The sequence below is a fragment of the Typha latifolia genome, chromosome 1, assembly GCF_019914945.1.
Source record: "Typha latifolia isolate L0001 chromosome 1, TyphaL0001v2, whole genome shotgun sequence".
NCBI classification, from domain to species: Eukaryota; Viridiplantae; Streptophyta; class Magnoliopsida; order Poales; family Typhaceae; genus Typha; species Typha latifolia.
In genome coordinates, this window is record NC_133086.1 from 64110 (window position 1) to 90036 (window position 25927).

At 39.7% G+C, this 25927-nt stretch overlaps 5 protein-coding genes across 9 annotated transcripts; 1 reads left to right on the forward strand and 4 right to left on the reverse strand.

Moving 5' to 3' along the window:
* The first annotated feature begins 353 nt into the window (after positions 1-353).
* On the forward strand, positions 354-4004 carry LOC140791127 (uncharacterized). Of its 2 annotated transcripts, none has more exons than XM_073141535.1 (8): positions 354-850; positions 1041-1163; positions 1246-1404; positions 2248-2409; positions 2633-2749; positions 2848-2955; positions 3035-3632; positions 3831-4004. In XM_073141535.1, the coding sequence occupies exons 1-7, from the start codon at positions 491-493 to the stop codon at positions 3467-3469; spliced, it is 1464 nt and encodes a 487-aa protein (XP_072997636.1). In that variant the 5' UTR covers positions 354-490; the 3' UTR covers positions 3470-3632; positions 3831-4004. The 2 variants fall into 2 exon arrangements, with proteins under 2 accessions (XP_072997636.1, XP_072997643.1); XM_073141542.1 differs by having other exon boundaries at positions 1056-1163.
* Positions 4005-4101: 97 nt separating this feature from the next.
* On the reverse strand, positions 4102-7625 carry LOC140791114 (uncharacterized). Of its 2 annotated transcripts, none has more exons than XM_073141526.1 (9): positions 7282-7625; positions 6960-7164; positions 6743-6833; positions 6478-6623; positions 5947-6190; positions 5740-5844; positions 5377-5559; positions 5101-5298; positions 4102-4978 (listed from the first exon to the last, which is right to left on the reverse strand). In XM_073141526.1, exons 1-9 carry the CDS (start codon positions 7502-7504, stop codon positions 4964-4966), a joined length of 1410 nt encoding a protein of 469 aa, XP_072997627.1. In that variant the 5' UTR covers positions 7505-7625; the 3' UTR covers positions 4102-4963. The 2 variants fall into 2 exon arrangements, with proteins under 2 accessions (XP_072997627.1, XP_072997620.1); XM_073141519.1 differs by having other exon boundaries at positions 5097-5298; positions 7282-7624.
* Positions 7626-10593: 2968 nt separating this feature from the next.
* On the reverse strand, positions 10594-15636 carry LOC140802071 (uncharacterized). Of its 3 annotated transcripts, XM_073157499.1 has the most exons (11): positions 15491-15633; positions 15058-15254; positions 14060-14321; positions 13739-13943; positions 13477-13567; positions 13197-13342; positions 12478-12721; positions 12261-12365; positions 11713-11895; positions 11384-11588; positions 10594-11292 (listed from the first exon to the last, which is right to left on the reverse strand). In XM_073157499.1, exons 3-11 carry the CDS (start codon positions 14277-14279, stop codon positions 10805-10807), a joined length of 1887 nt encoding a protein of 628 aa, XP_073013600.1. In that variant the 5' UTR covers positions 14280-14321; positions 15058-15254; positions 15491-15633; the 3' UTR covers positions 10594-10804. The 3 variants fall into 3 exon arrangements, with proteins under 3 accessions (XP_073013600.1, XP_073013607.1, XP_073013614.1); XM_073157506.1 differs by lacking the exon at positions 15058-15254 and having other exon boundaries at positions 15491-15636; XM_073157513.1 differs by lacking the exon at positions 15491-15633 and having other exon boundaries at positions 15151-15254.
* Positions 15637-16683: 1047 nt separating this feature from the next.
* On the reverse strand, positions 16684-20946 carry LOC140786064 (uncharacterized). Its single transcript, XM_073134243.1, has 10 exons — positions 20819-20946; positions 19863-20124; positions 19580-19784; positions 19212-19302; positions 18927-19072; positions 18562-18805; positions 18337-18441; positions 17765-17947; positions 17418-17622; positions 16684-17320 (listed from the first exon to the last, which is right to left on the reverse strand). The coding sequence occupies exons 2-10, from the start codon at positions 20080-20082 to the stop codon at positions 16851-16853; spliced, it is 1869 nt and encodes a 622-aa protein (XP_072990344.1). The 5' UTR covers positions 20083-20124; positions 20819-20946; the 3' UTR covers positions 16684-16850.
* Positions 20947-21779: 833 nt separating this feature from the next.
* Positions 21780-25694, reverse strand: LOC140786076 (uncharacterized). Its single transcript, XM_073134270.1, has 9 exons — positions 24680-25694; positions 24390-24595; positions 23995-24084; positions 23707-23852; positions 23370-23613; positions 23148-23252; positions 22515-22697; positions 22205-22409; positions 21780-22111 (listed from the first exon to the last, which is right to left on the reverse strand). The coding sequence occupies exons 1-8, from the start codon at positions 24897-24899 to the stop codon at positions 22248-22250; spliced, it is 1356 nt and encodes a 451-aa protein (XP_072990371.1). The 5' UTR covers positions 24900-25694; the 3' UTR covers positions 21780-22111; positions 22205-22247.
* Between the last annotated feature and the right edge of the window lie 233 nt (positions 25695-25927).

Genomic DNA, 25927 nt, shown 5'->3' on the forward strand with positions numbered 1-25927 from the left:
GAGTTAATATATAAAGCAAATGGTGCACCCATGTTGAACATTAGACTCTGGGGAGAGATTTTTGTCCTCCATAATTATGTGTATTAGTAATTTTTAGATTTCTTATATATACACACATATATACATATATATATATATATATAGAGAGAGAGAGAGAGAGAGAGAGAGAGAGAGAGAGAGAGAGAGAGATTTTTAGAAGAACAGCTAATCTTAGCAAATGACAAAGCCCGTTTATTTGATCTTGGGCTTTTGGCCCAACTGTTAGCCCATTCTAGTTGGGCCAACCTAAACTAGAGGCTCCCTCATTGAGTCATCAGTATTAATATTTTGTTTTCAATAGAAAATTTAAAAAGCAGAGCACCAGATTCATAATGTTGCAAGTCTCCCCGTCCTCTCACGGTCCTACCGGTTCTGGTTAGCTAGGGTTAGGGTTTTATTTCCGATTCGAGCTCCTCCTCCTCTAGCCCCCCTCTCTCCTCTGATAACCGAGATGATCCAAGGACGGATTTCCAAGGGGAAGGCCGACCCAGACGGCAAAGCCGATGTGGAACGGTCGGTGGTCTTTCTCAGCAGCAGCGACGACGAGGAAGCGAACGGGGACCTCAGCCTTGCCATCGTCGAGAGGGCGATGCGGCGCGAGGCGAAGAGAAAGAGGGCCGAGGACGCCGTCTCCGGAGCTGCGGTCGTAAACGTCTCTTCTTCCTCCTCCGATGAGGTCGAGCTCGATACTTGTGAGATGCCCGCGGATCCCGGCGGGGATCCGCAGGATGGGGAGAGGAGTAATAAGCGGAAAAAGTTGAAGAAGAGGAAAAAGAAGAAGAAGCAGCAGAGGGTCCCCGAGAATGAGATTGTAAGTTTTGTTCTTAAAAGAAGCACGCTCTATAGGAGTGGAAAATATCTACTTTTTTCACTCATGACAACTTATTTCGAACAGAAGATTTAGTCCTTTAATAGTTGGAGCTGCTGATGTTCTCTTAGTTAATAGTTCTGCATCAGAAAAGATTTTCTTTTTTGATGGTTAATGATGTACATATTGTTAGGTTGCCTTCTTTCAGCCAGAGAAGGGTGCTGTTGGCGCAGAAGAAGAACCATCGGGAACAGCTGAATCTCCAATCACTGAAGTAAAGGAACTATCAGACAATGTAGTCTTGCGAAAGCTTCTTGTGAGTCTAAACACTTTTCCACTTTCTTAAGTTGTAAAGTTTGATTTTTGACCAGAAAATTGTTGTGGAATTATCTGATCAGCGGGGGCCAAGGTACTTTGATCCAGGGGAAAGCAATTGGGCGACTTGTTTTAATTGTGGCGAAGGTGGTCATGTGGCTGTGAATTGCACAATGGAGAAGCGGCGGAAACCATGCTTTGTCTGTGGTTTGTTTGGGCACAATGCAAAGCAGTGTATGCAGGTTGGCCCTCTTTAAGTCTGAATGAAATGCTGGTCAATTCAAGTATGTTGTTGTTGTCTGCCATTCCTTTCCTTTATTTGACAAGCGGTAATAATTATACTAGATAGTGCATTTCTCAGTTGAGTACATTTGATTAAATGCTGTGTAGCCATTTGAAGTTTTGACTCTTCCTTGATGGTGTGGCTGATGATTAAATCATTGTCCTAAAAGTGAGGCAAATATGTTTTTCTATTGCTTGGGGGTGAAATGTTATTCATATATTTGGTCCAAATCTTAGAAAGGTCTGCTTGCAACATAGTGACATATATCAGAGAATAGACAGGATACTCTTCTGCATCAATGTCAGAAGCACATGTGGGAGGAGAATTGAATACACATATTATCATTATCATGCAGTATCCTAGTGCATTTACCCAGATAGAGGATCACATTCCTTACTAGCGAGAAAGAAGTCAGTATCATCAAGTAGGAAACTAGTAGACTTATATCTATTTGACACTATTGCTATGCTTTGGTTTCTTTAATTTGTGAGCAATACTATTTATCACTTTATTTATTACATCACCATTTTCCTTTTCTTTAATTGGCATTGAAGTATAATAAATAGTTTTTATCTACTCAGAAGTTTTAATGCCATTACTTGCTTGCTGATTTGTTAAGCATTACGTTTCATATCTTATAATATACTTTATCGCATTTGCTCTGTTATGGGTAAAATGCTGTCAATTTTTTCATCCTTTGATATTTATTTTTTGCATAAAAACTGGCATTCACTGCATTCTATAGTATATACTTGATTCCTTACATCATTGGTGGCTACACATTTAGTTGATCCATTTGTAGGGACAAGATTGTTTTATATGTAAAAGAAGAGGACACATCGCAAAAGACTGCCCAGATAAGCACAAAAAGATTTCTCAGGACTCTAGGATTTGTCTTCGATGTGGAGATGGAGGACATGATATGGCTTCATGTATTAATGACTATTCACCCGAAGACCTGAAGGTTTGTACTATCTTTGGGACCCGTGTTCTTGATCGTTTGTGTAATACTTTTTTTGAGTTATTATGGTGTTCAGGAGAGGTTCAGAAAGCTGATAAGATTTAGATTGTTGCGCAATGCTTGCTGCTGACAGCTGTTTCACTGTTACACTGGTTTTAATGTTTGTTATTGGTGCAACTATGTGAAAAACCTCATACTGAAATATCTATCCGTTTGAACTGTACAGGAAATACAGTGCTATATATGCAAAAAGCATGGTCATCTTTGTTGTTCTGAGTTCACAGATAGTTGTCCAACAGAAGTCTCCTGTTATAATTGTGCTCAATCTGGTCATACTGGTTCAGTAAGTTAGATGGACCTTTTGTTCTAAGAATTATATTTTTTTTTCCCTTCATACCTATAAGAACTATGGATCGGTGCTCATGATCTCCTTCAATTTAGGGATGTGCAAAGCCGCGTGGAGAAACTAGTAATGTTGCATCACCAACCCTCTGCTACAAATGTGGTGAAGAAGGGCATTTTGCACGTGGTTGCACAAAAGCTACTAAGGTTATTTCAAATAATTATATAGATATGCATTGCCAGTGTTATCTTTTACATTTTTTACATAGTTAATGTTTCTCTGCAGTATGATAGGCTGATAGGTGAATCATCAACTCCTATTTGGAAATCAGCCAAGAAAAACAGAGATTGGTCAGGATTTAGATCGGTTCCTCATGATTTTGGTAAACGTGATAAAAAGAAATGCTTGGCATATGATGAAAGATGGAATATGTCTGCTAGTAAGTCTAGAATAAAGGGTGGATGGATAGTTGATGACCCAGGTGACTTGCCAGCAAAGAAGATCAAGTCAAATGGTTGGGTGTCCCCCAAATCGCCAATCAAGAGGAGTCATGGAAAGCAATACTTGGGTTCTGGTGGGAATTATTCAAGTTCCCAGTCTTTAAAGAAACACAAGGCTGTTTTAGCATCATCCATATCAAAGTCCCCTAAGAGTGCTAATAAGAGTGGCTCTTCAGCCTCAAGATTTTCTAATTCACATATTCGTTTTGGGCAAAGATAGATGGAAATTTCTTAATGTTGGTTCTGATTCATCCTTTTGTCTGTGGAAGGAAGTCAACAATTGGTAAAAGATACTGGAGAGATTTTCTTCTGACCTTGCACATTTGATCAACTTTATTTATGATGTTTCTCCTAGTCCAGATTGCCTGTTCTCTGATGAAACTGTAAGCAGCTTTTTCTATCACCTTTTCTCCCTTTCCAAGTATATTATTATAGTGTGTAAAAGGTCTCTGCCTGTAAAAGATGTAGATATGTAAAATTCAGATTTGTCAATCTCTTGTCTTTGTTGGCCCTGATATTGAAATTAGAAGCTTGCAATTCTCAATATGTTCAAAGCTTAAATTCTCTATCTGCTTTTGCAGGGTGTTGAGGACGGTTATCTTCCACAACTGGGAGGGATGTTCATTTCAACATTTTTTATGCTATAGCTGATATGTACATTATGTTTGTAATATTGCAGATGATGTAGTTCAAATCCAAATTTAGCTGCCGTCAGTTAAAATTTAATTCAATTAATGTGCTCAGCTTGTTTAAAACCCACGAAAACATCTGATGTGCAAATAATTATAAAGCCAGGCCTGATAGTGATATATTGAATAGTTTAAGAATGTCAAGTAATTGTTGGAGAGGGACTTAAATGGAACAAATGTAAGCACCGTTGTTTATTCCCGAACATAAACATGAAATTTAGGACTAGACTTTCCTGATATAAAAATGGATATACTGCAAGTTCTTCTGGATTCCAGTGTTACAAAGATTAATGATTGGGAATAACAGTTTCTTAGGCCTTGGATGAATGACAGAACTTACAGGGAGCGCAACTCACGACATCTAAACTTATTAGCACAGGTCTTCTCATTTAAGGACAACAGTTGTTTGGTTACAAATTATAGTTTATAAAAATGGATGGTCGAGCATGAGCATTCGCATTCAGTGCACTGATTTTATCGTCGCATTTTGAGAGAGCACTGCCTATCACCGCCCAATGAATATATATGTTAAGTGGTGGGCAATGTGTCCAAATCGTCCGATGTGGGCGTAGTAAATGTGAGGCCAAAGCCGAATGGGAACAAGGGGTCATAATGCTGGTCGCCGTAGTTCATGGGGAGCTGGTCCACGGACTTGAACCAGGTCCGAGGGAGCTTCCCAGTGAAGCCGTGGTCGCCAAAGAGGACATCAGCGACGCCTTGCCCCTCCGAACCAGGCAACCAAGCGGCCACGAGGGCATCGATTTTAGATATGTACGGCTGTATCACGACTGGCCTCCCCGTGACGAGCACGACCACGCACTTGACTGCGCCACACACTGTTTGGATCGTGGTCGGGCCAGGCTCCGCAATGGTCAGGTTCAGACTGTCTCCGTCGCTCTCTGCATACGGCTGCTCCCCAACCACAACCAGGGCATAAGAGAAGTTGTTGCTCTTCACAAATTCCGCATCGGGGTTTAAGGAGAACACCACATTGGTTGTAGGATCTACTGTGGATTTTACGGCATCTAGGATCGTGGTTCCTGTGAAAAAAATAAAATAAAAAGGGCACACCGACAGAGAAGAACTCATCAATTCCATTACTATTTATTATACAAGGGAAGCCGAGCACAAAGCGCACTACATTATATTTATATGTACCTACTGTGATATTTCCACTACCCCCCTGCCATTCAATCGTCCACCCACCGCATTGGTAGCCCAAGTTATCAGCATGGCTTCCAGCAACGAGTATCCTAGAAGCCTTCTTAGGCAGAGGAAGCAGAGGCTCGCCAGTTCGCTTTCCATTTTTCAACAGCACAAGCGACTTCCTGACTGCTTCCCTAGCCAATTCCCTGTGCTCCTGGATGACATCCAATACACTAGTCTAGTTGAGACTTGTGAAAGCATCGTTCACTAGTACACAAGGAAAAGAAACTACCTTCTTTCCAAGCTGATCGGCTAGGTTGAGATCAGCAAAAGGGTTCTCGAACAGGCCCATGATGAATTTAACTCGCAGAATCCTCCTTACGGCATCATCGATTCTGCTCATCGGGATGATGTTGTTGTTAACAAGAGCTGTCAGATTTCTGATAAAAACAGAGTAGTTTCTCGGAACCATCACCTGCAGGAGTCGCCACAGTGAAGAAGTGAAGTGAAGTACTTGGATCGACATATCACAATGAAAGAAATCATCTTCATGGATGGTCATAAATAATAAGCCAAGATTCCTTGTGGCAGAAAAGTGGGAAGAGAGAGAGAGAGAGAGAGAGAGAGAGAGAGAGAGATTCTAAGCTATACTGACCATATCAATACCAGCACTTATTCCAGCTTGGACAGAGTAAGTGTAGTTCTTGCCAGCTGGGTTGGTAATTCTATCAAGGCCCTCCCAGTCTGTGATCACCAAGCCCTATTCACAGATCAAGGTGCGAACATTATCATAAACAGAGATAGGTTAAATATTGGAAGTGGATTTCAACCGACGCTTTAATTCCGTTCCTTAATCTCCTACCTTGAAACCAAGTCTATTCTTGAGGAAGCCGGTGATGAGATCGCGGTTGGTGTGCATTTTCACCCCATTCCAGCTAGAGTAAGAGATCATGACAGTGGAGACGCCTTTTGCAATGGCATCATAGTAAGCAGGCATATGGATATCAAACAGTCCTTTGCGATCTATTATGGTGTTGTTCTCATTAATACCCATGTAGGTACCACCATCACCAACGTAATGCTTGGCGCACGCTGCAACGTTGTTCCTGTTGAACAAGTGATATCCACATAGTAGTGAACATAAGGTGTCGGCAGCGTGTTTTTCTTTGAGGCTATAACTAGTAATTACATAAGCAAACTCATGAATTATTTCATAAATAGGATGATTCTCCGGTGTCTTTTTTGTTTGATTCTCGAGTGTCTTTTTTGTTTTTCTTTAAATTACAAGATGAATGAATAACAAAATCACAAGTAATAAACGCAGCTGAAAATAAGAGTGATGTGCATCGATCATCATTTTTGCTTGTTTATTGCATTCAGAGGACTTACGTACTTTCCAGCAACATAAGGAAAAGCCTTGCTATAGTTTGCTGGCACATCACCCTGCAAACCGGGAATAATTTCCGTCATTGCCTGTACAATAATATGGTCTTCACTGTAGCTTTCGTAGCAACGCCCCCATCTCGGATCTCTACACACCTGATTCATGGCAGCCAAAAAACAGGGGACAAAAGGAAAATTTTAGTTCAATTGGTGTAACCGTCTGTTACATAATACTGAAGAAATCAAATTAAATTGAGAGCTTCTTCTTCAATTACCGCAATGCAGGGTGCAAAAGCATAAGGAATTCCTGTTGCTCTGACTTCAAGGGCTGTTGCCGCACCAATCCTCTTTACAAGATCAGGATCCCTGCTTAGAAGGAATAAAGATCACAAACAAACAAAACAAAACAAAACAGACGCCTTGTTAAACAACACTTTTACTTCGGATGGAAAAGAAAAGAAAAAAAGAAAAAAAAACTGACACACTACTTGCCTTGTAGCTCCTAGGCCAATGTTGTGAGGGAATATGGTGGCATTAAAGGCATTATTATTCCCATGAACGGCGTCGATCCCGTAGATCATCGGTATGCCTAATCTGGTGGAGAGGCAGGCCTTCTGGAACTCATTCATCATATTAACCCAATCGGCAGCAGTGGCCTGGGAACGAGGCACACTACCACCACCACTCAGTATGCTACCTGACAAATTATTAAGAAAAAATATATATAAAAAAAGGGGGGTGGGTGGGGGGAGGGAATGAAGATAATTCTTTTAAATGCACATCGATCTGTTCCTCTTCCCATTCCGATTCGTACCTATGTAGTAATCTTTCAGGACTTGAGCTGATGTTACATCTCTTTCGATTTGTGTCATCTGCCCAATCTTTTCCGCAAGAGTCATCCTCTTGAGCAGATCCTTGATTCGAAGCTCCACCGGTTGGCTTCGATCTTTATACATCATGTAGCCGGGTTCTGTGAGCGGCTCCCAGAAGAATAATAGGAACGGAACAATCAAAAGAAGCGATGTGTAAACCGCCATCCTTTCGTGGAGCAGCAACTGCCTCCCTCGAAGGATCCACTTACTTGAGTTCAGAATCCACCCACAAAGAAGCAATTCATGGAGCAAATGAGAAATCAATGATGGGAGAATTTAGCCAATAATTAATCTTGGCGTCTATATAACAATCCAAAGAGACAAAAATTACAAAGTACTATAATAATAATAATAATAATAATAATAATAATAATAAGTTAAATATAAATCAAACTACAAACTTTTAAATACATATCCATACAACTAAAAATAATATCGAACGCAATGGCTATAACTAATACAATTTAATATATAATAAATAAAATAATAATAATTAGAGTTTTTTTATAAATCACATCTTATATTTTACTTATTTTATAATTTATATCTCGTCTTTAAAGATTTTATAACCAAACCTCTCATTTTTTCCTATAATTCTCATCTAAGACATATTAAAAAAGGAATACTCATAAAATAATTTATAAATACTTAAATTATCTATGTCTTCTTTCTTCTATTTTTTCCTTCTTAAAAAGAAGAAAAAAAAAGATTAGGAGGAGAGAGGAAGATAAGGAAATGTAGGACCGATGACGATGACAATAGATGAGGTAGGTGTAGGGGTGTAAACGAGTCGAGTCTAAGCAAGCCGGCTCTGGCTTAGGCTCGGCTCGAAATTACTTTCGAGCCTTATAATTTTGCTTAGGCTCGGCTCAGCTCAACTCGAGCCGAGCTCGAGTTGAGCCTAACTGAGCCTGAGCCAAATCTCGGGCTTAATTAGAGGATGAGGCGGTGGCAGCGTGGGCGGTGGCGGCATGGACGACGACTTGCCGAAGGAGTCGAAGACGGATGGAGGAGGAAGCCGACAGAGTGGACAAGGAGGAGGAGGAGGAGTCTGACGGAGAAGAGGGCGTGACGCCGTGGTGGTGGCTTGCCGATGGAGGCCGACGGAGAGGGAGGAGGTGGCGGCGCGTGGGGTGAGGTTATGAGTGGTGATCAAGTGGACGAGGGTGAGGGTGAGAGTGAAGGTGAGGGTGGGGTGGGTGAGGGAATTGAGGATGAGGAAGGTGACATGATGGGCAGGGTGAAGTGATGGGTGAGGGTGGGGTAGGTGAGGGTGATGAATATTGAATGGGTTAAGGGTGAGGATGGGTTAGTGAGGGACACGTGAAAATATTTCTTTATGTCATGTTTATTTAGTTATAGTTAGTCAGGCTATCGAGCCTATCGAGTCGAGCCGGCTCCTGCTCAAGCTTTGCTTGATATTAATTTTGAACATGTTGCGACGGCTCGAGCTCGGCTTAGCTCTGATCGAGCCGAGTCGAGCCCGAGCCAAGCCCGGGCCGCTCGTCAAGCCTGACAGCCCTAGGTAGGTGGGAAAGATAGTGAAAATAAAAGAAAATGGTGGAGTTATTTTAGCAATTTGGTCGACGTTAGTTAGTTAAAATAATGTTTTAAATAAGAATTTTAACAAAAAAAGAAGAAGAGTAGTCGAGTTACAAAATCCTCAAAGACAGAGTGTGAATCACAAAATAAATAAAATATAGGATGTAATTTATAAAATTCCCTAATAATTAAAATCTAACTAATCCCGGTTATCTTCTATATGATATTGAAATCATTGAATCTAAAAAAATATTTCACCAAAAAGTAATGAGCATGTAATCGGGTAAATATAATCTAAGATAGTCTAAGAATAACATAAATATATTATGAACATTCAGATATATGTTCATAGTACCATAATAATAAACTAAGATATAACTATACTATGATAGATAAAATATATATAATATTTTAACTGTAATTAAATTCTCAATCAAAATAATAAACTCGTACCTTTTTTAATCCTGGGTGTGACGACAATGGTAGGGACAACAAAAAGATAATAGAGTATGGTGATTAATTTGGGCAATTAAGCTTAGAACTATACATTGCCTCAAGCAAATTAAACCTCCTATCTTAAAGCCAACACTGTAATTTATAGAGCGCAAGGATGTCACCGTGTGAACAAAGTCAACTACTTAAACATTAACCGTGTGACATCTGATTTGGGGCCTCGTGAGTCGTGACAGAATTATATCGGATGGTGATTTCTATTGTTCGCCCAAAAACGTGGAAGTTCGTTGCAGCCACGTCATCAGCGTAATTGTAAAAAGAGTTTTGTGAAAATTCTCCAATGAGTGGGTAACAGGTCAGCATTTTCCTTTTTAATATTATTTCAAACGAAGAGGTAGGAGGGCAGAGGATAACTAGAGAAAGAGACTTGACGTAGCTGCTGCTTTTCTTGTGCGGAAGAAAGAAGCAAATTAGAGGGAGAGAGAGAAGATAAGGATAAAGGATAGAATTAGTCAGCAGCATCCGGCTTCCAAGATAAGGGAACACCAACTAATCCTTAGGAAGAGGCATTTCAGTGTTCCAGACTTGTACGGAAGAAGAAACGAAATTGATTAATTAACTCTTGATTAGATTCCAGGTGTTAAATTAGATAACAAAAAACGAGACCTTTAACAGATAAACACGTTTTCTTTTTGTTTTTTTTTTCTTTCTTCCAAACCAAAGGGAGGGATAACGTGCGGAAAAAGGGACTTTGTGTTCAGAAATTATCTAGATCATGAAGAAAGATCCAAGAAAACGAAAAAGGTTTTAAAATTTCGACATAAAAGAGAAACAAATTAACACGAAACTATCTAATACAATGTTTTCCACGTCTTTTAGCTAAATAGATGATGCGGCACGGCCACAAATTAAATAATTTGAGAACAACACCCTTTACAGTACAATATATGCTCCAAAGTTATATAACACGTCACGTTTTGGAGGGAGACTGGATAGGTCCTACAGATGCCAATAGTTTAACGTCCTGCCTACGTGCCTTATTACATATGATATGATATGATATGACACATATTACTAGTTACCGTGCTACCACCCTCTCTCATCGCAATCAGGAGTTGCGTTGTGTTGTTATCTGCAGCAATTGCAGGTAACGAGAGCGAACAAATCCAGCTGCGATCAGTTAATACAATGTTTTAACTAGTAAAAATTGCAAGATATAGATTAAAAACAGCTAAAATATGAGAAATAAAAGTCAAAAGTTTTTAAACAAGAGTGAACATTGAGCAGTTTTATTCTCTTTCAATCAAAGCTCATTAAAATGGAGGTCATCCCCCTTCTTGGATACTAAAATACAGCAGCAGGACCACAAGAATCCTAATTAAGATTGATAGACACCACCTACTGACTTAAATTTAGATAAGGTTGGATGTATTTTACTATCTCCAAAGAATTTATTGGAGTACAGGACTCCTAATTTCCTTTGATCGGCTCTGTTGTGAGTCCAAATCCAAACGGGAAAAGGGGATCGTAATGTGGATCGCCTACGTTCATGGGTAGCTGATCGACAGATTTGAACCACGTCCGAGGCAACTTGCCGGAGAAGCCGTAGTCACCGAAAAGAACATCAGCGACGCCCTGGCCTTCTGTGCCAGGGAGCCATGCAGCCACGAGTGCATCTATCGTGTCAATGTATGGCTCCATCACCAGAGGTCGCCCGGAAATGACAACGACAACACATTTGACACTCTTGCAGACATTCTGAATCACACTCGGACCAGGGTCGGGAATTGTAAGGTTTAAATTGTCACCATTCGTCTCTGCATATGGATGTTCTCCAACCACAACGATGGCATAATCGAACTTGTCACTCTTGACAAATCCGCTCTCAGGTTTCTCAGAGTAGACAACCTTGGTAGTAGAATCGACGGTGGACTTAATAGCTTTAAGAATTGTGGTTCCTGTTTGAGAACCTCAACATTACCATCAACCAAGGTGTCTAGGGAAAGAAAATTAAATTAAGCAACCTAAATTTTTGATTAGTAAGCTTACCAGATGTGAGATTATTCCCGCTAAGTCCTTGCCAAGTGATTGTCCATCCTCCACACTGATAACCCAAGTTGTCAGCGTGAGCTCCAGCAACAAGGATTTTTTTCGCCTTCTTAGGAAGAGGCAACATCGGAGAATAAGTAGTCTTTCCATTTTTCAACAGCACTAGCGATTTCCTCACGGCTTCCCTGGCAAGTTCCCGATGCTCCTGTTGAAAGTAAGAAGTTTGAATCAGTAGGAATGATCACTGGAAGCATAGAGAAACGAAATGTGATGTAGTTAATAGGTAATTTGAACATGAATCTGGATGTCTATAGGTGAAAGAAACAGACATGCTTTCCGAGCTCGCCAGCCAAGCTAAGATCAGCATAAGGGTCCTCAAAGAGACCCATTGTGAACTTGACTCGAAGGATCCTTCGCACAGCATCATCAATTCGGCTCATGGGGATTATGTTGTTCTTGACTTGGAAGGTCAGATCATCAATGAATTCAATATAGTCATAAGGAATCATTACCTGAAGAAGGCCACACAGAATGAAAGATTGTACATGACCAAACGGAGAGGGAAAAAAGCAGAACTATAGATTTGACATACCCATTAACAATAACCATTTGCATCTTCTTAATGTTCATCAGTGCAATAGAAACACAACCAAGTACTAGAACCTGATCGAGGCCTCTAAAGATTTTTCATAATGATACTTACGAGAAAGTTAATTTTCTTTTAATTTACTTTTAAAATTTGTGGCTGAGTTACTCTCGAGAGCAACCAAAATTGTCAGAAAACAGTTTGAACTTGAGTTTGAAAATCTATTTATTGATGTCTTCTGTCATAGCTCATGAATAATCTAGCATTCATGTATGTAAGATAAATGCTGACCATATCAATGCCAGCATGAACTCCAGCCTGGATCGAATATGAGTAGTTTGCATGTGGAGGAGAGGTAATCCTGTCAATACCTTGCCAATCGGAGATAACAAAACCCTGTCAAATAACAAAACTATTCAGCATTGATCTTAATAATCATATATGTTGCACCTAAATAGACATTAAAAAAAACTGAGAAATTGTTTTGCGTTCTAGGCAGTGAACTAACCCTGAAATGGAGCTTGTTTTTGAGAAAATCAGTCACTAGATAATGGTTAGCATGCATCTTCACTCCATTCCAACTTGAATAGGAGACCATAATAGTAGAGACACCTTTGATAACAGCATCATAATAAGCAGGCATGTGGATGCTGAGCAGCCCGTGGAAATTGATGATTGTATTGTTTTCATTAATGCCCATATGTGTTCCACCATCACCAACATAGTGCTTAGCACATGCAACGACCTTTTTCCTAGGGAATATACAAGAAGATTCTTCTCAGAATATCCATTCTTAAAATTTATTTCCCATACTTAATTTCAGTCAGAGGAATTAAGAATGTGCAAAAGACACCAAAGACAGATTATTAATCCAAGTTAATAAAATAGCATAACAAAGTGTACCTCATTCAGAGGTTTGCATTCCTCGACATCAGGTTAAAAACTACAGCAGAAGCAGATATATGAACGATACTACCAATTCAAGTTGCCACTTTACAATATCAAGGTCCATTTCAGGCATAGTCTCAGTTACAAAGCTCTACTTTTTTTTTGTTTTACTGTCCAAATTTTACCATCTGGACTCTCTTCCATCCATCTGTATCAAAAGTTGATTACTTACTCTAGCTCACTAATCTAGTGTGGGGACAAAAAGGATTCCATACTATTATATGAAGGAACCTCATGAACTGATACAATCTGATAATAGATGCTAATTAAATAACATACCGTCCAGCTACAAATGGTACTCCTTTTCTTGAATTTGCTGGAATTTCTCCTTGTAAGCCAGGAATGATCTCTGTCATTTGTTCAACAACTTTTGGATCTTCGCTATAACTTTCATAGCAGCGGCCCCATCTTGGATCTCTGCAAACCTGAACAATATCAAGTAAAAAGGGGAAAATAAAAGTTACAACACATTAATTACTATAATACATAAGATCAGTGGAATCCATAAAATCAACATCTTGACTTCGAGGATGTCTTGGAAGTTGGAACTATTAATTACCGCAATACATGGAGCAAAGACATAAGGGATGCCTGTAGCTCTAACTTCAAGAGCAGTTGCCGCTCCAATTTTCTTCACCAGTGCTAGATCCCTGTGAAGAAAGACATTTTATCTCAAAAAATGAGGACATTAGAGATATAAATCTGATGATCTATCCACAATGCTCTAAAACTTTCAAAAGATATCAATTACAATAAGAAAGAACAAATGACAGATTCTTGTTATGTCAAGGCTTCACCTGAATAACTGAAATACAATTTACCTGGTAGCTCCAAGTCCAATGTTGTGCGGGAATATGGTAGCTTTGTAAACATTATTGTGTCCATGAACAGCATCAATACCATAGATAATTGGGATTCCTAGGCGTGTAGAGAGAGCACCTTTCTGCATCTCATTGACCATATTTACCCAGGTCTCCACGGAAGCATGAGGAGAGGGCACACTGCCTCCCCCACTCAGTACACTTCCTACACCAGATTCACATTGATTAACAACAGCATTTGTTCTTTCCATGCATATTATATATATATATACACATATCATGACTTCTGTCTTCTGTTAGGGGACAACAGGAATTATGTACCTATGAAATACTTCTTTACAACCTCAGCTGTGGCATTTTCCCTCTCAATCTGTGACATTTGGCCTATCTTTTCAGCAAGAGTCATCCGGCTTAGTAGATCATTTATGCGAACATTTAATGGCTGCTTAGGGTCCTTATATTTCATATACTTTGTTTCCCCTGTTATCACCGAGCAGCAGACTATCAGAAGAACAAATGCGGCCCTCCGAAAACTATTCATCTTCACAAATTAAATGAAACCTTTCCCTGATTCTTTATAGTCCTGAAGAGAGGAAAAAAAAATTAAGGAAGGGAACGATAAACAACGTATCTAATAGATGGTATAATTACTGCAATGTTGAAAAACACTCGTACTAAAAACCTTAATGTTAACATTTAAACTAGGAAACAGATACCCAAGGGGTAAGTCAGGAACTTGTTGATTTAACGTTAAAAACTTCATGTCTCCTTCAGTTAGAAGATCCACAAACAGGTAGCCAATACTTATAGCAATACTTTGGAATACCTCTTGAGATATGAGCACACAACGCAAAAGATATTTGAGATAAATAGCATATCAAAAAGACTAAGCAGCTTGTTCGATGTCAGAGAGACTTTTTAAGCACATGAATACTCAACTTGAAAGGACAAAGAAATGCAGGATTAAGAAAGGTCAGGAAGTGATCTGAAGAATATAAAACTCTCCTGATAAAATAATATGAATGTCTTCAGAAACTATAGTTTTAGAATAATAGGTGCCATATTGGATCCCCCTTGTAGCAACATTGAGTAAACCAAAATGAACATTTCAGTTCTGAGGCTCTCATAGTATGGATGTAATTTCACAGATAAGCCATGCGAACAAATTCTAGAATCTGAAACAGATATCTGTTAATAAAGGAGCAACTTGAAAACCGGTCTCTAGGGCAAATGATTAAAGGTTAGCACAAATACGATCATTCTTATCTTGGTAAAAATAAAAAAAAAATAGTATGAACACATATAGCGAATTGTCTCACCTGCGTATCCTATTGACAACAGAATCATCACTTGAAAACAGCGACGAAGAATTAGAAGAGAAACAAATATGTGCTAGATCAACATAAGAGCACCTGACATCAGATCCCAGGAGACCCAATCCAGAAGAGGTGCTTATTATGTTGCGGAAACTCCCAGGAGGAAGTCGAGAGTTTATATAGGAAGGATTTGGCCCTTGCTGCCAAAAATAGGTCACTATAAGATAAGATACATTTTACTAGTTTCCATAGACGAATGGTAGGATCTTATTCAACAGTTAACACCACGGCATTGAATGCTATGCAATCGTGGTCTCAGTTACTATTTTAATCACCACATTGCAATTAAAAATAGCCGACATGTCAGCGTAAGGTAGATTAGATAATCGATAAGGACGTTTTCAAAAAAATTGATTAGGAGATGTGGGGATGCAACCTGATCCTAATTTCGACTCCGGGAGATGCCAGAAATACTAAGGAAGTCGAAGATTATGTCAGATAAGATCTATAGATGGATTGTGATCCAATCACCAGCGATGAATGAAGAAGAGGCGGCCCGAAAAGAAGAAGTAAATCCACATTAACGAGTCGAGAGAGCATGACCATTTTATATAGAGAGAGAGCAAAAGAAAGACAGGTTACCCATCGACGAAGGATGTGCAACTGAAGAAAAGAATAGAAAAGAAAGGATTTCAGTAAAGTGGAAGAAATTCTATTTTCACCCAATCCAATTTGCAATTTTCAATGTTAAGATTCCACTTGATTTCAATCGATTTCAGTATATGAAATGAAATCCAACGAATTGAGATAGAATTATTTCGGCATATAAAGTTTTCTTCTTAAAATCTCAAAACTAACCCTTAATCTCAAAACTTCTATTGAATTCCACTTAAAGTTAATTTTAAACGTACCCTTATAACTTCTAACATGTCTAAAAGAAACTTATTATTACTTTCTAACGTGTATGGTTGAATATAGGTATGGTGCAGTGGCAAGTTACTATATTTCTATTGTTAACTTTTAAAATATATTTTCTTGATACAGTAGTTTTATGTTTCATTATCTCACAACCACATAACAACCTCCACGCCTCTCTCTTCCCTCAATATCTCTCTCTCTCTCTATTTTATGATTATGGTTTAAGTTTGTTTGATCGATCCAAGGAGACCGACAGCATCGAGTGCCAAGCGGCTTCTCTCTCACCTCCTTCGCAGGTGCTACGTCAATCCTCTTCTCTTTTTTTTTTTTCATTCTATAATCTTATTAACGCTACATCGAATTTGTAGTTTCCTTCACGTGATTAAGGAATTGGGGCCCAACGAAATGACTTTTTTTTTTAGTGCTACGAATCTAAGACCGCATACTCGATAATGGAGATTGCTTTGTCATTTTGCGTGGACAAGTCTTTCTTTGGTCAAAAAGCATGAGCTCATTTATTCTTTCAGTTACGCTGACAACTTACCCAACCGATGCATATATCTTGGAATTTTTCAAGATAAACAACCTAATTAATAAAGTTTTGCTGCTTAAATAATTGTTGTGGGCCAGATTCCTAACTAAGAGTACTCTTGACTGCAATAGACGTCAGTCAATGATAAACCAGTTAAGTAAAGTCCCAAAGTTCTGATGTAAGAATGGCAATCTTGAAACCTTGGGTTTCTTTCATTCATAAGAAGCAAATACTTGGTACTACAGAGCAATCCAGGATAAATAAAATTCTCTCAATAGAATAGACAACTGAATCACTAGACTTTATTCAACATTCTAATATGCTGTTCTTTCAGCTTTCTCGACGGTTACGTTCGGAGCCCAAACCCAAATGGGAAGAGTGGATCATAATGGGGGTCGCCCACATTCATTGGAAGCTGATTCACAGACTTGAACCAAGTTCTTGAAAGCTTGCCAGAAAAGCCATAGTCACCAAAGAGAACATCAGCCACGCCCTGGCCTTCAGTACCAGGAAGCCATGCAGCCACAAGTGCGTCTATCATGTTAATGTAAGGCTCAACCACGAGTGGACGCCCTGAGATTGTGACAACGACACATTTGACGCTTCCACAGACATTCTGAATCAATGTTGGGCCGGGTTCAGGAATTGTGAGATTTAAATTGTCACCAAATGTCTCTGCGTATGGATGTTCTCCGACCACAACAATGGCATGTGAGAAACCATTTTGCTTGACATAACCAGCATCAGGGTTCTCAGAGTAAACGACCTCGGTGCTACTGCCGACAGTTGATTGAATAGCCTTAAGAATTGTGGTTCCTGAATAAAAAGTACAGTTAGCTACCGAAGAAAATTATGCTGTCCCATATTAAGAGAGTCAGCAGATTATGCTCAATTAAGAGCTTCAGAGATCTACCTGAGGTGAGATCATTCCCGTCAAGTCCTTGCCAGGTGATTGTCCACCCACCACACTGATATCCCAAGTTGTCAGCATGGCTGCCTGCGACAAGAATTTTGTTGCCCTTCTTGGGTAGGGGTAGTACTGGTTTGTCCCCATACTTTCCATTTTTCAGCAGCACAAGTGATTTCCTTACAGCTTCTCTGGCAAGCTCACGGTGTTCCTATATTGAGAGCCAAGAGCGTCATCAGTAAGTAAATCACTTTGGATGCAAATTAAGGAGTTAATGGTTGGTGGGCATATTTCTAGGTGAGGATGATTGCTAGCTTACACATGTGGGCAAGTTATGCAAAGAAGTGGCTAACCTGCTTCCCAAGCTGATCAGACAAGCTAAGATCACCGTAGGGGTTCTCAAATAGACCCATCGTGAACTTGACCCTTAGGATTCTTCTTACAGCATCATTGATTCGGCTCATTGGTATAATGTTGGTTTGCACTAGGTTGGTCAGGTCATTGATGAACTCTGTGTAGGCGTTGGGAATCATAACCTGCCAAATAGCAAAAGGTAGAAGACACCATGTAAATGTGTTAAGTTACATCTCATATAAGACATTATTATGTAATGTTTGTATTTTCTAGCACTTGTTCAACTTCTTTCAGTAACTAAAATAAAGTATCATGATTATCCTTTTTCTCTGCTTGATCAAACCCGCATATACTTTGATAGCTTGAACAGTTTGTTTCTTCCTCTTCTTCCTTTTTTATCTTTTTGTGAGAAAAAGTTATTCTGTATTTGGAAAAGCTAATTTTGAAATTTTAATAATTTTAAGCCATCTCTTGGAAATTGATGGTTAGTTAAGATGTCGCTAGTTTATCTTCATTTCTACCATGGTATCTCATGTCATCCAAGGCTGTATGCTGGAAGATAAATACTAACCATGTCAATGCCGGCAAGTATTCCAAGTTGAATTGAATGTGAGTAATTTGCATGTGGCGGTGTTGAGATCCTATCAATCCCTTCCCAATCCGAGATGACAAAACCCTACTTATTCAGCAGAATCACATGGTCAGCCACAAATTGTATTCATAAGAATGTGGGTAAATTTTGATATCACCGGAACCAGTCTCATTTCGAATATGGAGCTTGAGAGGAAATACTGACCCTGAAATGGAGCTTGTTTTTTAGAAAATCAGTCACTAAATAATGATTAGCATGCATCTTCACTCCATTCCAGCTTGAGTATGAGACCATCACTGTAGAGACACCTTTGATGACAGCACTGGGATAAGGAGGCATATGGATATGCAGCAGGCCATTCTTACTAATGATGGTGTTATTTTCATTGATGCCCATGTATGTTCCGCCATCACCAACATAATGCTTAGCACAGGCAGCAACATTTCTCCTACAAGATATCAAAACAGAACGATAAGAACGAGAAAAGTAATTTATATAAATTGATCCACAAGGTGTGTTATGAAGGTTTGAAGAATTTAATTTCAGATGCCTATTTCGAAAGATCCTACCTTCCTGCAACAAATGGAACTCCTTTCTGAGAATTGGCTGGAATATCTCCTTGTAAACCAGGAATGATCTCTGTCATTGCTTGGACAACCTTTGGATCTTCACTGTAGCTCTCATAGCAGCGGCCCCATCTTGGATCCCTGCAGACCTGAACAAGCCGGCCAAGTAAGCAAAGAAAAATTAAGTCATAGAAGGACAATAATAGTGATCAATAATTTCCTTGAAACTTCTTTTGTTTGACTTGATGGAGAAATTTCACAGCAATGGAAGGGATCTTGGAGGTTTACCGCAACACATGGAGCAAAAACATAAGGAATGCCAGTTGCTCTAACTTCAAGAGCAGTTGCAGCCCCAATTCTCTTCACTAGTTCTGGGTCCCTAGAAAGAGAAGGAACATCAAATAAGCAAGTTCAGCCTAGAATATAGTGAGAAGCAACTTCTCAATGAAAAAACATTCAGTTTGATTGTTTATACGAGTGAACGAGCTTTATTTCTTCTTCTTTCTTTTTTCTGGATAACAAAAATAGGACGTTATCCAAGCCAAAAGGGTACTTGTGTGTCCAGCTGCTAGTGCTTCTTCTCAACATAAAACTATTCAAACACAAAAGAAAATCCTAAGCAAATTTCAAGCCTAATATCATTTGAGAATACTCGCCTGGTAGCTCCAAGCGCAACGTTGTGTGGAAAAATAGTGGCTTTGTAAACATTATTATGACCATGAACCGCATCAATACCATATATCATTGGGATCCCTAAACGAGTGGAAAGAGCTCCCTTTTGTAATTCGTTTACCATGTTCATCCATGCCTCAGCAGAAGCCTGAGCAGAGGGAACACTACCTCCCCCACTCAGTACGCTTCCTGCATTGCAATTAAACTTAGCGGCAAATAAAAATACCATGTCCGATGTAGTTGGAGTATTGAAACAATGTTTCATACCTATAAAGTACTTCTGCATGACATCAGCTGTTGCAACTCCCCTTTCAATCTGTGACATTTGCCCAATCTTCTCAGCAAGAGTCATGCGGCTCAAGAGATCATTTATCCTAGCATTCACTGGCAGCTTAGGGTCTTTGTACTTCACATACTCTGCTCTTCCTGTTACTATGAAGCAGCAAAGGAGAAATAATACGAATGCAGAACTTTGAGAATTCGCCATTACTCTGGGAATGATGCGACCTTCCAACTATTGGTTAGAGTCCTGAGATGTGGGTTGCCAAACAAAAGTATAAGCGAAAAGGAGGCCAAAGAAAGGATCTACGAAGAATAATCAACTATTGGTAAGTGAGGATGTCGATTCTAATCACACTATATTTAGGAGCCACAATCCCATCGATACTAGGATCTGGCACACATAACCGCCGAATGCAGCTCAACCCCCAAGGTGTGTAGATTGTTGATTTATTTTTGACACATCAACCTTCAAACGATGGCAAGTGGCCAAATAGGATCATTTAGTAAGCTCTTTTTTCTCAAGAAAGATGAGGAGAATAAATTATACTCTTACTAGAAAAACGGACAAATCACTGGACCACACTTGATTGATAGGCACCAAAGTTGACTCCTCCTTTAAAAAAAAATTAAATAAATAAAATCTAGACAGCCCGTAAGCTACTGGATAAAACGAAGGATAAGGCAAAAGAGGAAAAAGAAAAGGAAATGTGGTCCAAAACATTGGCAGTGATCAAACCTTTCAAGATCTAAAAAACCCTGGTGAGCAATGTGAACCGGGACTTTCCTGAACGAAATGAATCGAGATCCCAGTTTGCAGTACGGAATAGAGAACCCAACAATGCACAGTGGTTGAATGAAAGAGGCGATGCAAATAAGGAGAGACAAAGAAAGCGGAGCAAAATGGAAGCAAAGAGAGCGGAAAAGGGGAGAGATATCTTTACCAAGCATAAGCGCCAAATGCAGAACCAGAACCATAGAGGGAGGTCTGGACTCTGGACGATAAGAGCAGGAGATAGGAGAAACAGTGTGGGTGGGGATTTATCATTGTGACTTGTGAGTATTTGTTGGGGGGTGGGGTGGGGTGGGGACAAACGCACTTGCGACTGGAAGCGAAAAGAAAAGAAAAGAAAAAACTCTTTCTCTCTCTCCTTGGCAACTGTTTTTTTTTTTTTTTAAATCAAAGGAGCTTACTCAGCTGTCATTAACTACTCCATATGAAGAAACCGTTGGGCGTAGCCGTTTGACCTTGAAACACATGGGGAGCAGATCGTCTCGATATCCGACTGCAGAAATTTATTTTTAGCCAATCAATTGCTGCCAGGTACTCTTCTTTTCCCATTAAACTTTGGCAGAAGACCATCGGCGGCCCCGAACTGTAGGAATTTCCAGCAGTCGGTGTGATTGGCCGCGGTAACATTTTTCTCTGCGGCTGGACCTCGTGCAGTCGTGTCGTCACATGGTGGCAAGACAAAAGACCCCCCCTTATCACGTTTGCTGCAGTTGGAATCTTCAATTAGATAATAAGTAAATGTCCAACCAGATTCAGAACGTCTGCGGAAGTGTGAAATGCGTTGTTGTTGTGATCTCTGGCCGTCCCCTCGTGATCGAGCCTTACATGAACACGATAGATGCGCTTGTAGCTGCATGGCTTCCGGGCACCGAAGGCCAGGGAGTGGCAGATGTGCTGTTTGGTGACTACGTGTTCTCAGGCAAGCTATCAAGGACTTGGTTCAAGTCCGTTGATCAGCTCCCCATGAACGTTGGGGACTCGCATTATGACCCACTCTACCCATTTGGATTTGGGCTATAGGCAGAACCATCAAAAATTTAATTAAGCCTAGATATAGCTAAGGTTCCTGAACGATTTAGCTTTGAAATAAATATACCATGGCCACGGCGGAGTTGTTGTAATAGCTAAGGTTCCTGAACGATTTACTACTTGTCATGTTGCTTAATTTCGTGAATAAAAAGATGCCGGCATCTCTCAAGAACAAAGCTTAATTTTGCATGAGTAGCCAGCCGCTCACTGTCACTGGCTCATATTATAATGCCGGGTTCGGGTATGGTCAGATTCAAGTTGTCACCCAATGTCTCTGCATAAGGATGTTCTCCAACTACTACAATGGCGTATGAGAAACTGTGCTGTTTAATGTAGTCCGCACCAGGATTTTCTGAATATATGGTCTGCGTGCTCGGGTCGACAATTGATTTGATACCAGCAAGAATTGTCGTTCCTACAGTTGCCAATTTCCATAACATCAATTAGCCCATGTTATGCAGACAGAAAGAAGAAGCAAAGTGCATATTTAGGAGTCTTCGAAGTTTACCACTAGTGAGATTGTTCCCTCCGAGTCCTTGCCAAGTGATTGTCTACCCACCACACTGGTACCCCAAGTTGTCAGCATGGCTTCCTGCAATGAGAATTTTACTTGCCTTCTTAGGGAGGGGTAACAATGGCTTGTCGCCATACTTGCCATTTTTTAGCAGCACAAGGGATTTCCTTACGGCTTCTCTGGCCAGATTTCGGTGCTCCTGTTGAAATCGAAAAAGTACGGTCACAAAAAAGCATCACTTGGGAAGATAGAGAAAGGCTACATTTGCAATAAAAAGGCTGGGCAGTATGAGCAAGTGACTGACCTGCTTGCCGACCTGATCAGCCAAGCTAAGATCAGCATAGGGGTTCTCAAACAGGCCCATTGTGAATTTGGCCCGAAGGATCCTTCTTACGGCATCATCAATTCGGCTCATTGGTATGGTGCTATTATGAATTAGATTGGTCATATCAGAAATGAACTCCGTGTAGGTATATGGAATCATTACCTGCAGCAAAAGCCAGCAAAATCGTTAGAACCTGAAATGAGGCAATAGCTAGTTCACAGATGAAATTAACTCACTGTGTATGTGTCTATGCTTGCATAAATGTCTGTAAATCAACAATGTGTGTAACTATGTCTATTTTCTTTAAAGAGGTAATAACTAATCTCGTTCTTGCATGCCAGTTCTCAGTTTTAATTGGTCCATTCAGACACTTCTTGGAGTATGTTATCTTATCATCTTGAATATACAAGTCATGAGCGGATCAAAATACCGCCTTCCTCTCTACGTATTTCATTGAACGTATGGCATTAACTCAAAATTATTCATATGCACTTCACCTAAAATATCACTTCAAATGCTGAATATTGGACAATTCTTGGGAATTATATATTAGCTGAAGATAACCAATTATAATTTGGGTGCTTCTTCCATCTAACAAAGACATATACTGACCATGTCAATGCCTGCAAGAATTCCAAGTTGAATCGAGTATGGGTAATTTGAATGTGGAGGGCTGGTAATCCTGGCAAGCCCTTGCCAATCCGAGATAATGAAACCCTAATTAATCAACAAACCCACAAATTCAGCTTTCAAGAATCATCATGAGACCGGAAAAAAAAATCAGAAAAGTCGACATATCTGAAACCAGTTCCATTCGGTATATGAATCAGTAACCTTGAAATGGAGTTTATTTTTCAGAAAGTCAGTCACTAGATAATGGTTAGCATGCATTTTCACTCCATTCCAGCTTGAAAATGAAACCATCACAGTAGAGACGCCTTTTGCGACAGCGCTGTAGTAAGGAGGCATATGGATGCTCATTAGCCCACGTTGATCAATGATGGTGTTGTTCTCGTTAATACCCATGTATGTACCACCATCACCAACATAGTGCTTGGAACATGCAGCAACATTTCTCCTATAACATGCGCAGCAGAAGATCAAGGAGAGAAGAAAATTAATAGATGAATTTTTAATCATACTGCAGATGCTATCGACTGAAATGACTAACTTTCCGGCAACAAAAGGGACTCCTTTTCGAGAATTTGCTGGAATATCTCCCTGTAAACCAGGAATTATCTCTGTCATTTCTTGGACGACCATTGGATCTTCGCTGTAGCTTTCGTAGCATCTTCCCCATCTGGGATCCCTACAAACCTAAGCAAGCTCAGGCAATCAAATGAAAGAAATGGAGAAAGGAAGGCATTAAGAATGCTTAATATGTATCAAAATGTTGTTAATTCTTTAGTCTTTACAAAAGGAATCAACTTCTTATAAGTTAGTGTTTTTTTTTCCTTACTGCAATACATGGAGCGAAAACATAAGGAATGCCTGTCGCTCTGACTTCAAGAGCAGTTGCAGCTCCAATTTTCTTCACCAGAGCTGGATCCCTGAAAAAACAAGATATTTCGTGATCCATATTTCAGACAAAGAATTATATCCACAATAAGAATCCAATACAGGCATATCCTTGAATCTTGTTTACATGATATATGTTAATTGATCCAGAAGGGTGGAATTGTAAGTTAGCAGTAGAAATTTTTTTTTTGTTCCTGCATCTAAATGACTTGAAGCATAGTACTAGAAACAATAAACAGACATGACACTAGTATCTGAAGGTGGCATAGCGAAAATTCACGAGACCCAAAAGGATACAATTAGACCATGCCATGCCCTATAGTTTAGGAATACTTTCCTTGTAGCGCCAAGGCCAACATTGTGTGGAAAGACCGTAGCTTTGTAGACAGTATTGTGGCCATGGACAGCATCAATACCATAGATCATTGGGATACCCAGACGAGTAGAAAGAGCACCCTTCTGCAATCCATTGACCATGTTCACCCAATCCTCAACAGAAGCCTGAGGAGAGGGCACGCTACCTCCCCCACTTAGCACACTACCTGCACCAGATCTAATTAATGTTACTTAGCATCGAAATACTGCTCCAATGTCCATTTTGCTTGAACTGAAATAATGAATCTTACCAATGAAATACTTCTGCATGACACCAGCAGTTGCATTTTCTCTTTCAATTTGTGACATTTGGCCTATCTTCTCAGCAAGAGTCATGCGGTTTACCAAATCATTTATTCGAACATTTAGTGGTTGCTTAGGATCCTTGTATTTCAGATACTCTGCTTCCCCCATTGCCGTAAAGCAACAAAGGAGTAGTAAAACAAATGTCGAATTCCAAAAGACATCCATCTTTAGATAGCAATACTACTTTCAGACGCTTGTCTATTATGATCCTGAAAGAGAATCGGATAAGCAAGAGTGCGTTATATGAGATAATTATTTTTGGTCAACAAAGATACTGGAAGGCCACTGATCGATATATAAATTATGAAATTGTAATCAGTGTTTGAGGTGATTACGATTAGTCTCAAGCAAGGTTTCTACCCACTTTCCTCACATATAAACATACAAATGCATCATCATATAAACGTCAGCACACAAAGTTCACAAGAATATTCCCATTTGAGACAAGAATGAAGCTACTTATGTTCCAGACTCCAAGACTATGAAGCTACACAAATTAAAACCAAAGTTAAAGAGGAGAGAAGAGAAGGAGAAACTAACGAAGCATCAGTGAGAGAGAGAGAGAGAGAGAGAGAGAGAGAGAGAGAGAGAGAGAGAGAGACCAACGTCGGCAAAGATGGAGATGGGGCAACGGGATTAGAATGGATTTTATAGCAGAGAGACTTGAGCCTGGGAGAGTGGAAATAGCCAAGTGAATACTGAAGAATCGTGTCCAGTGGCAGTTGTTTATAGTGATGGAAAAGAAAAAAAAAATACCTAGTGAAGAATAATTTATGGGAAGCGGACAAAAGTCGGTGAAGACCTCGTTCAAATTAATTTGGGATCTCACTTAGACAAGTTGACCTTATCTGTAAAGACTGGACTAAAGAGATCATGCGATACCACGTGTGATGCAAAAAAGGGTATACTAATTCGCCTATGTCTTTCACTCGAGTCATCTTGTTTTTTTTTTTTTTTTTTTTTTTTTTTTTTTTTTTTTTTTTTGGTGCACGAGCCTAAGTAGAATAAAACCATTAATTTATAAAGTTGATGTGGGCCAAGGGCCCTGCCTTGGCTTGGCCCTTGGGCTAATAGGATGGACTAATTCAAAACAAGCAAGGCAACCAATCATGTCCATACGCTACGCATGGATTATAGATAGAGCGAAGAGCTAGGGCTGCGGAGAATCCGGTCCCGAATTTAGGCCCTAAGAC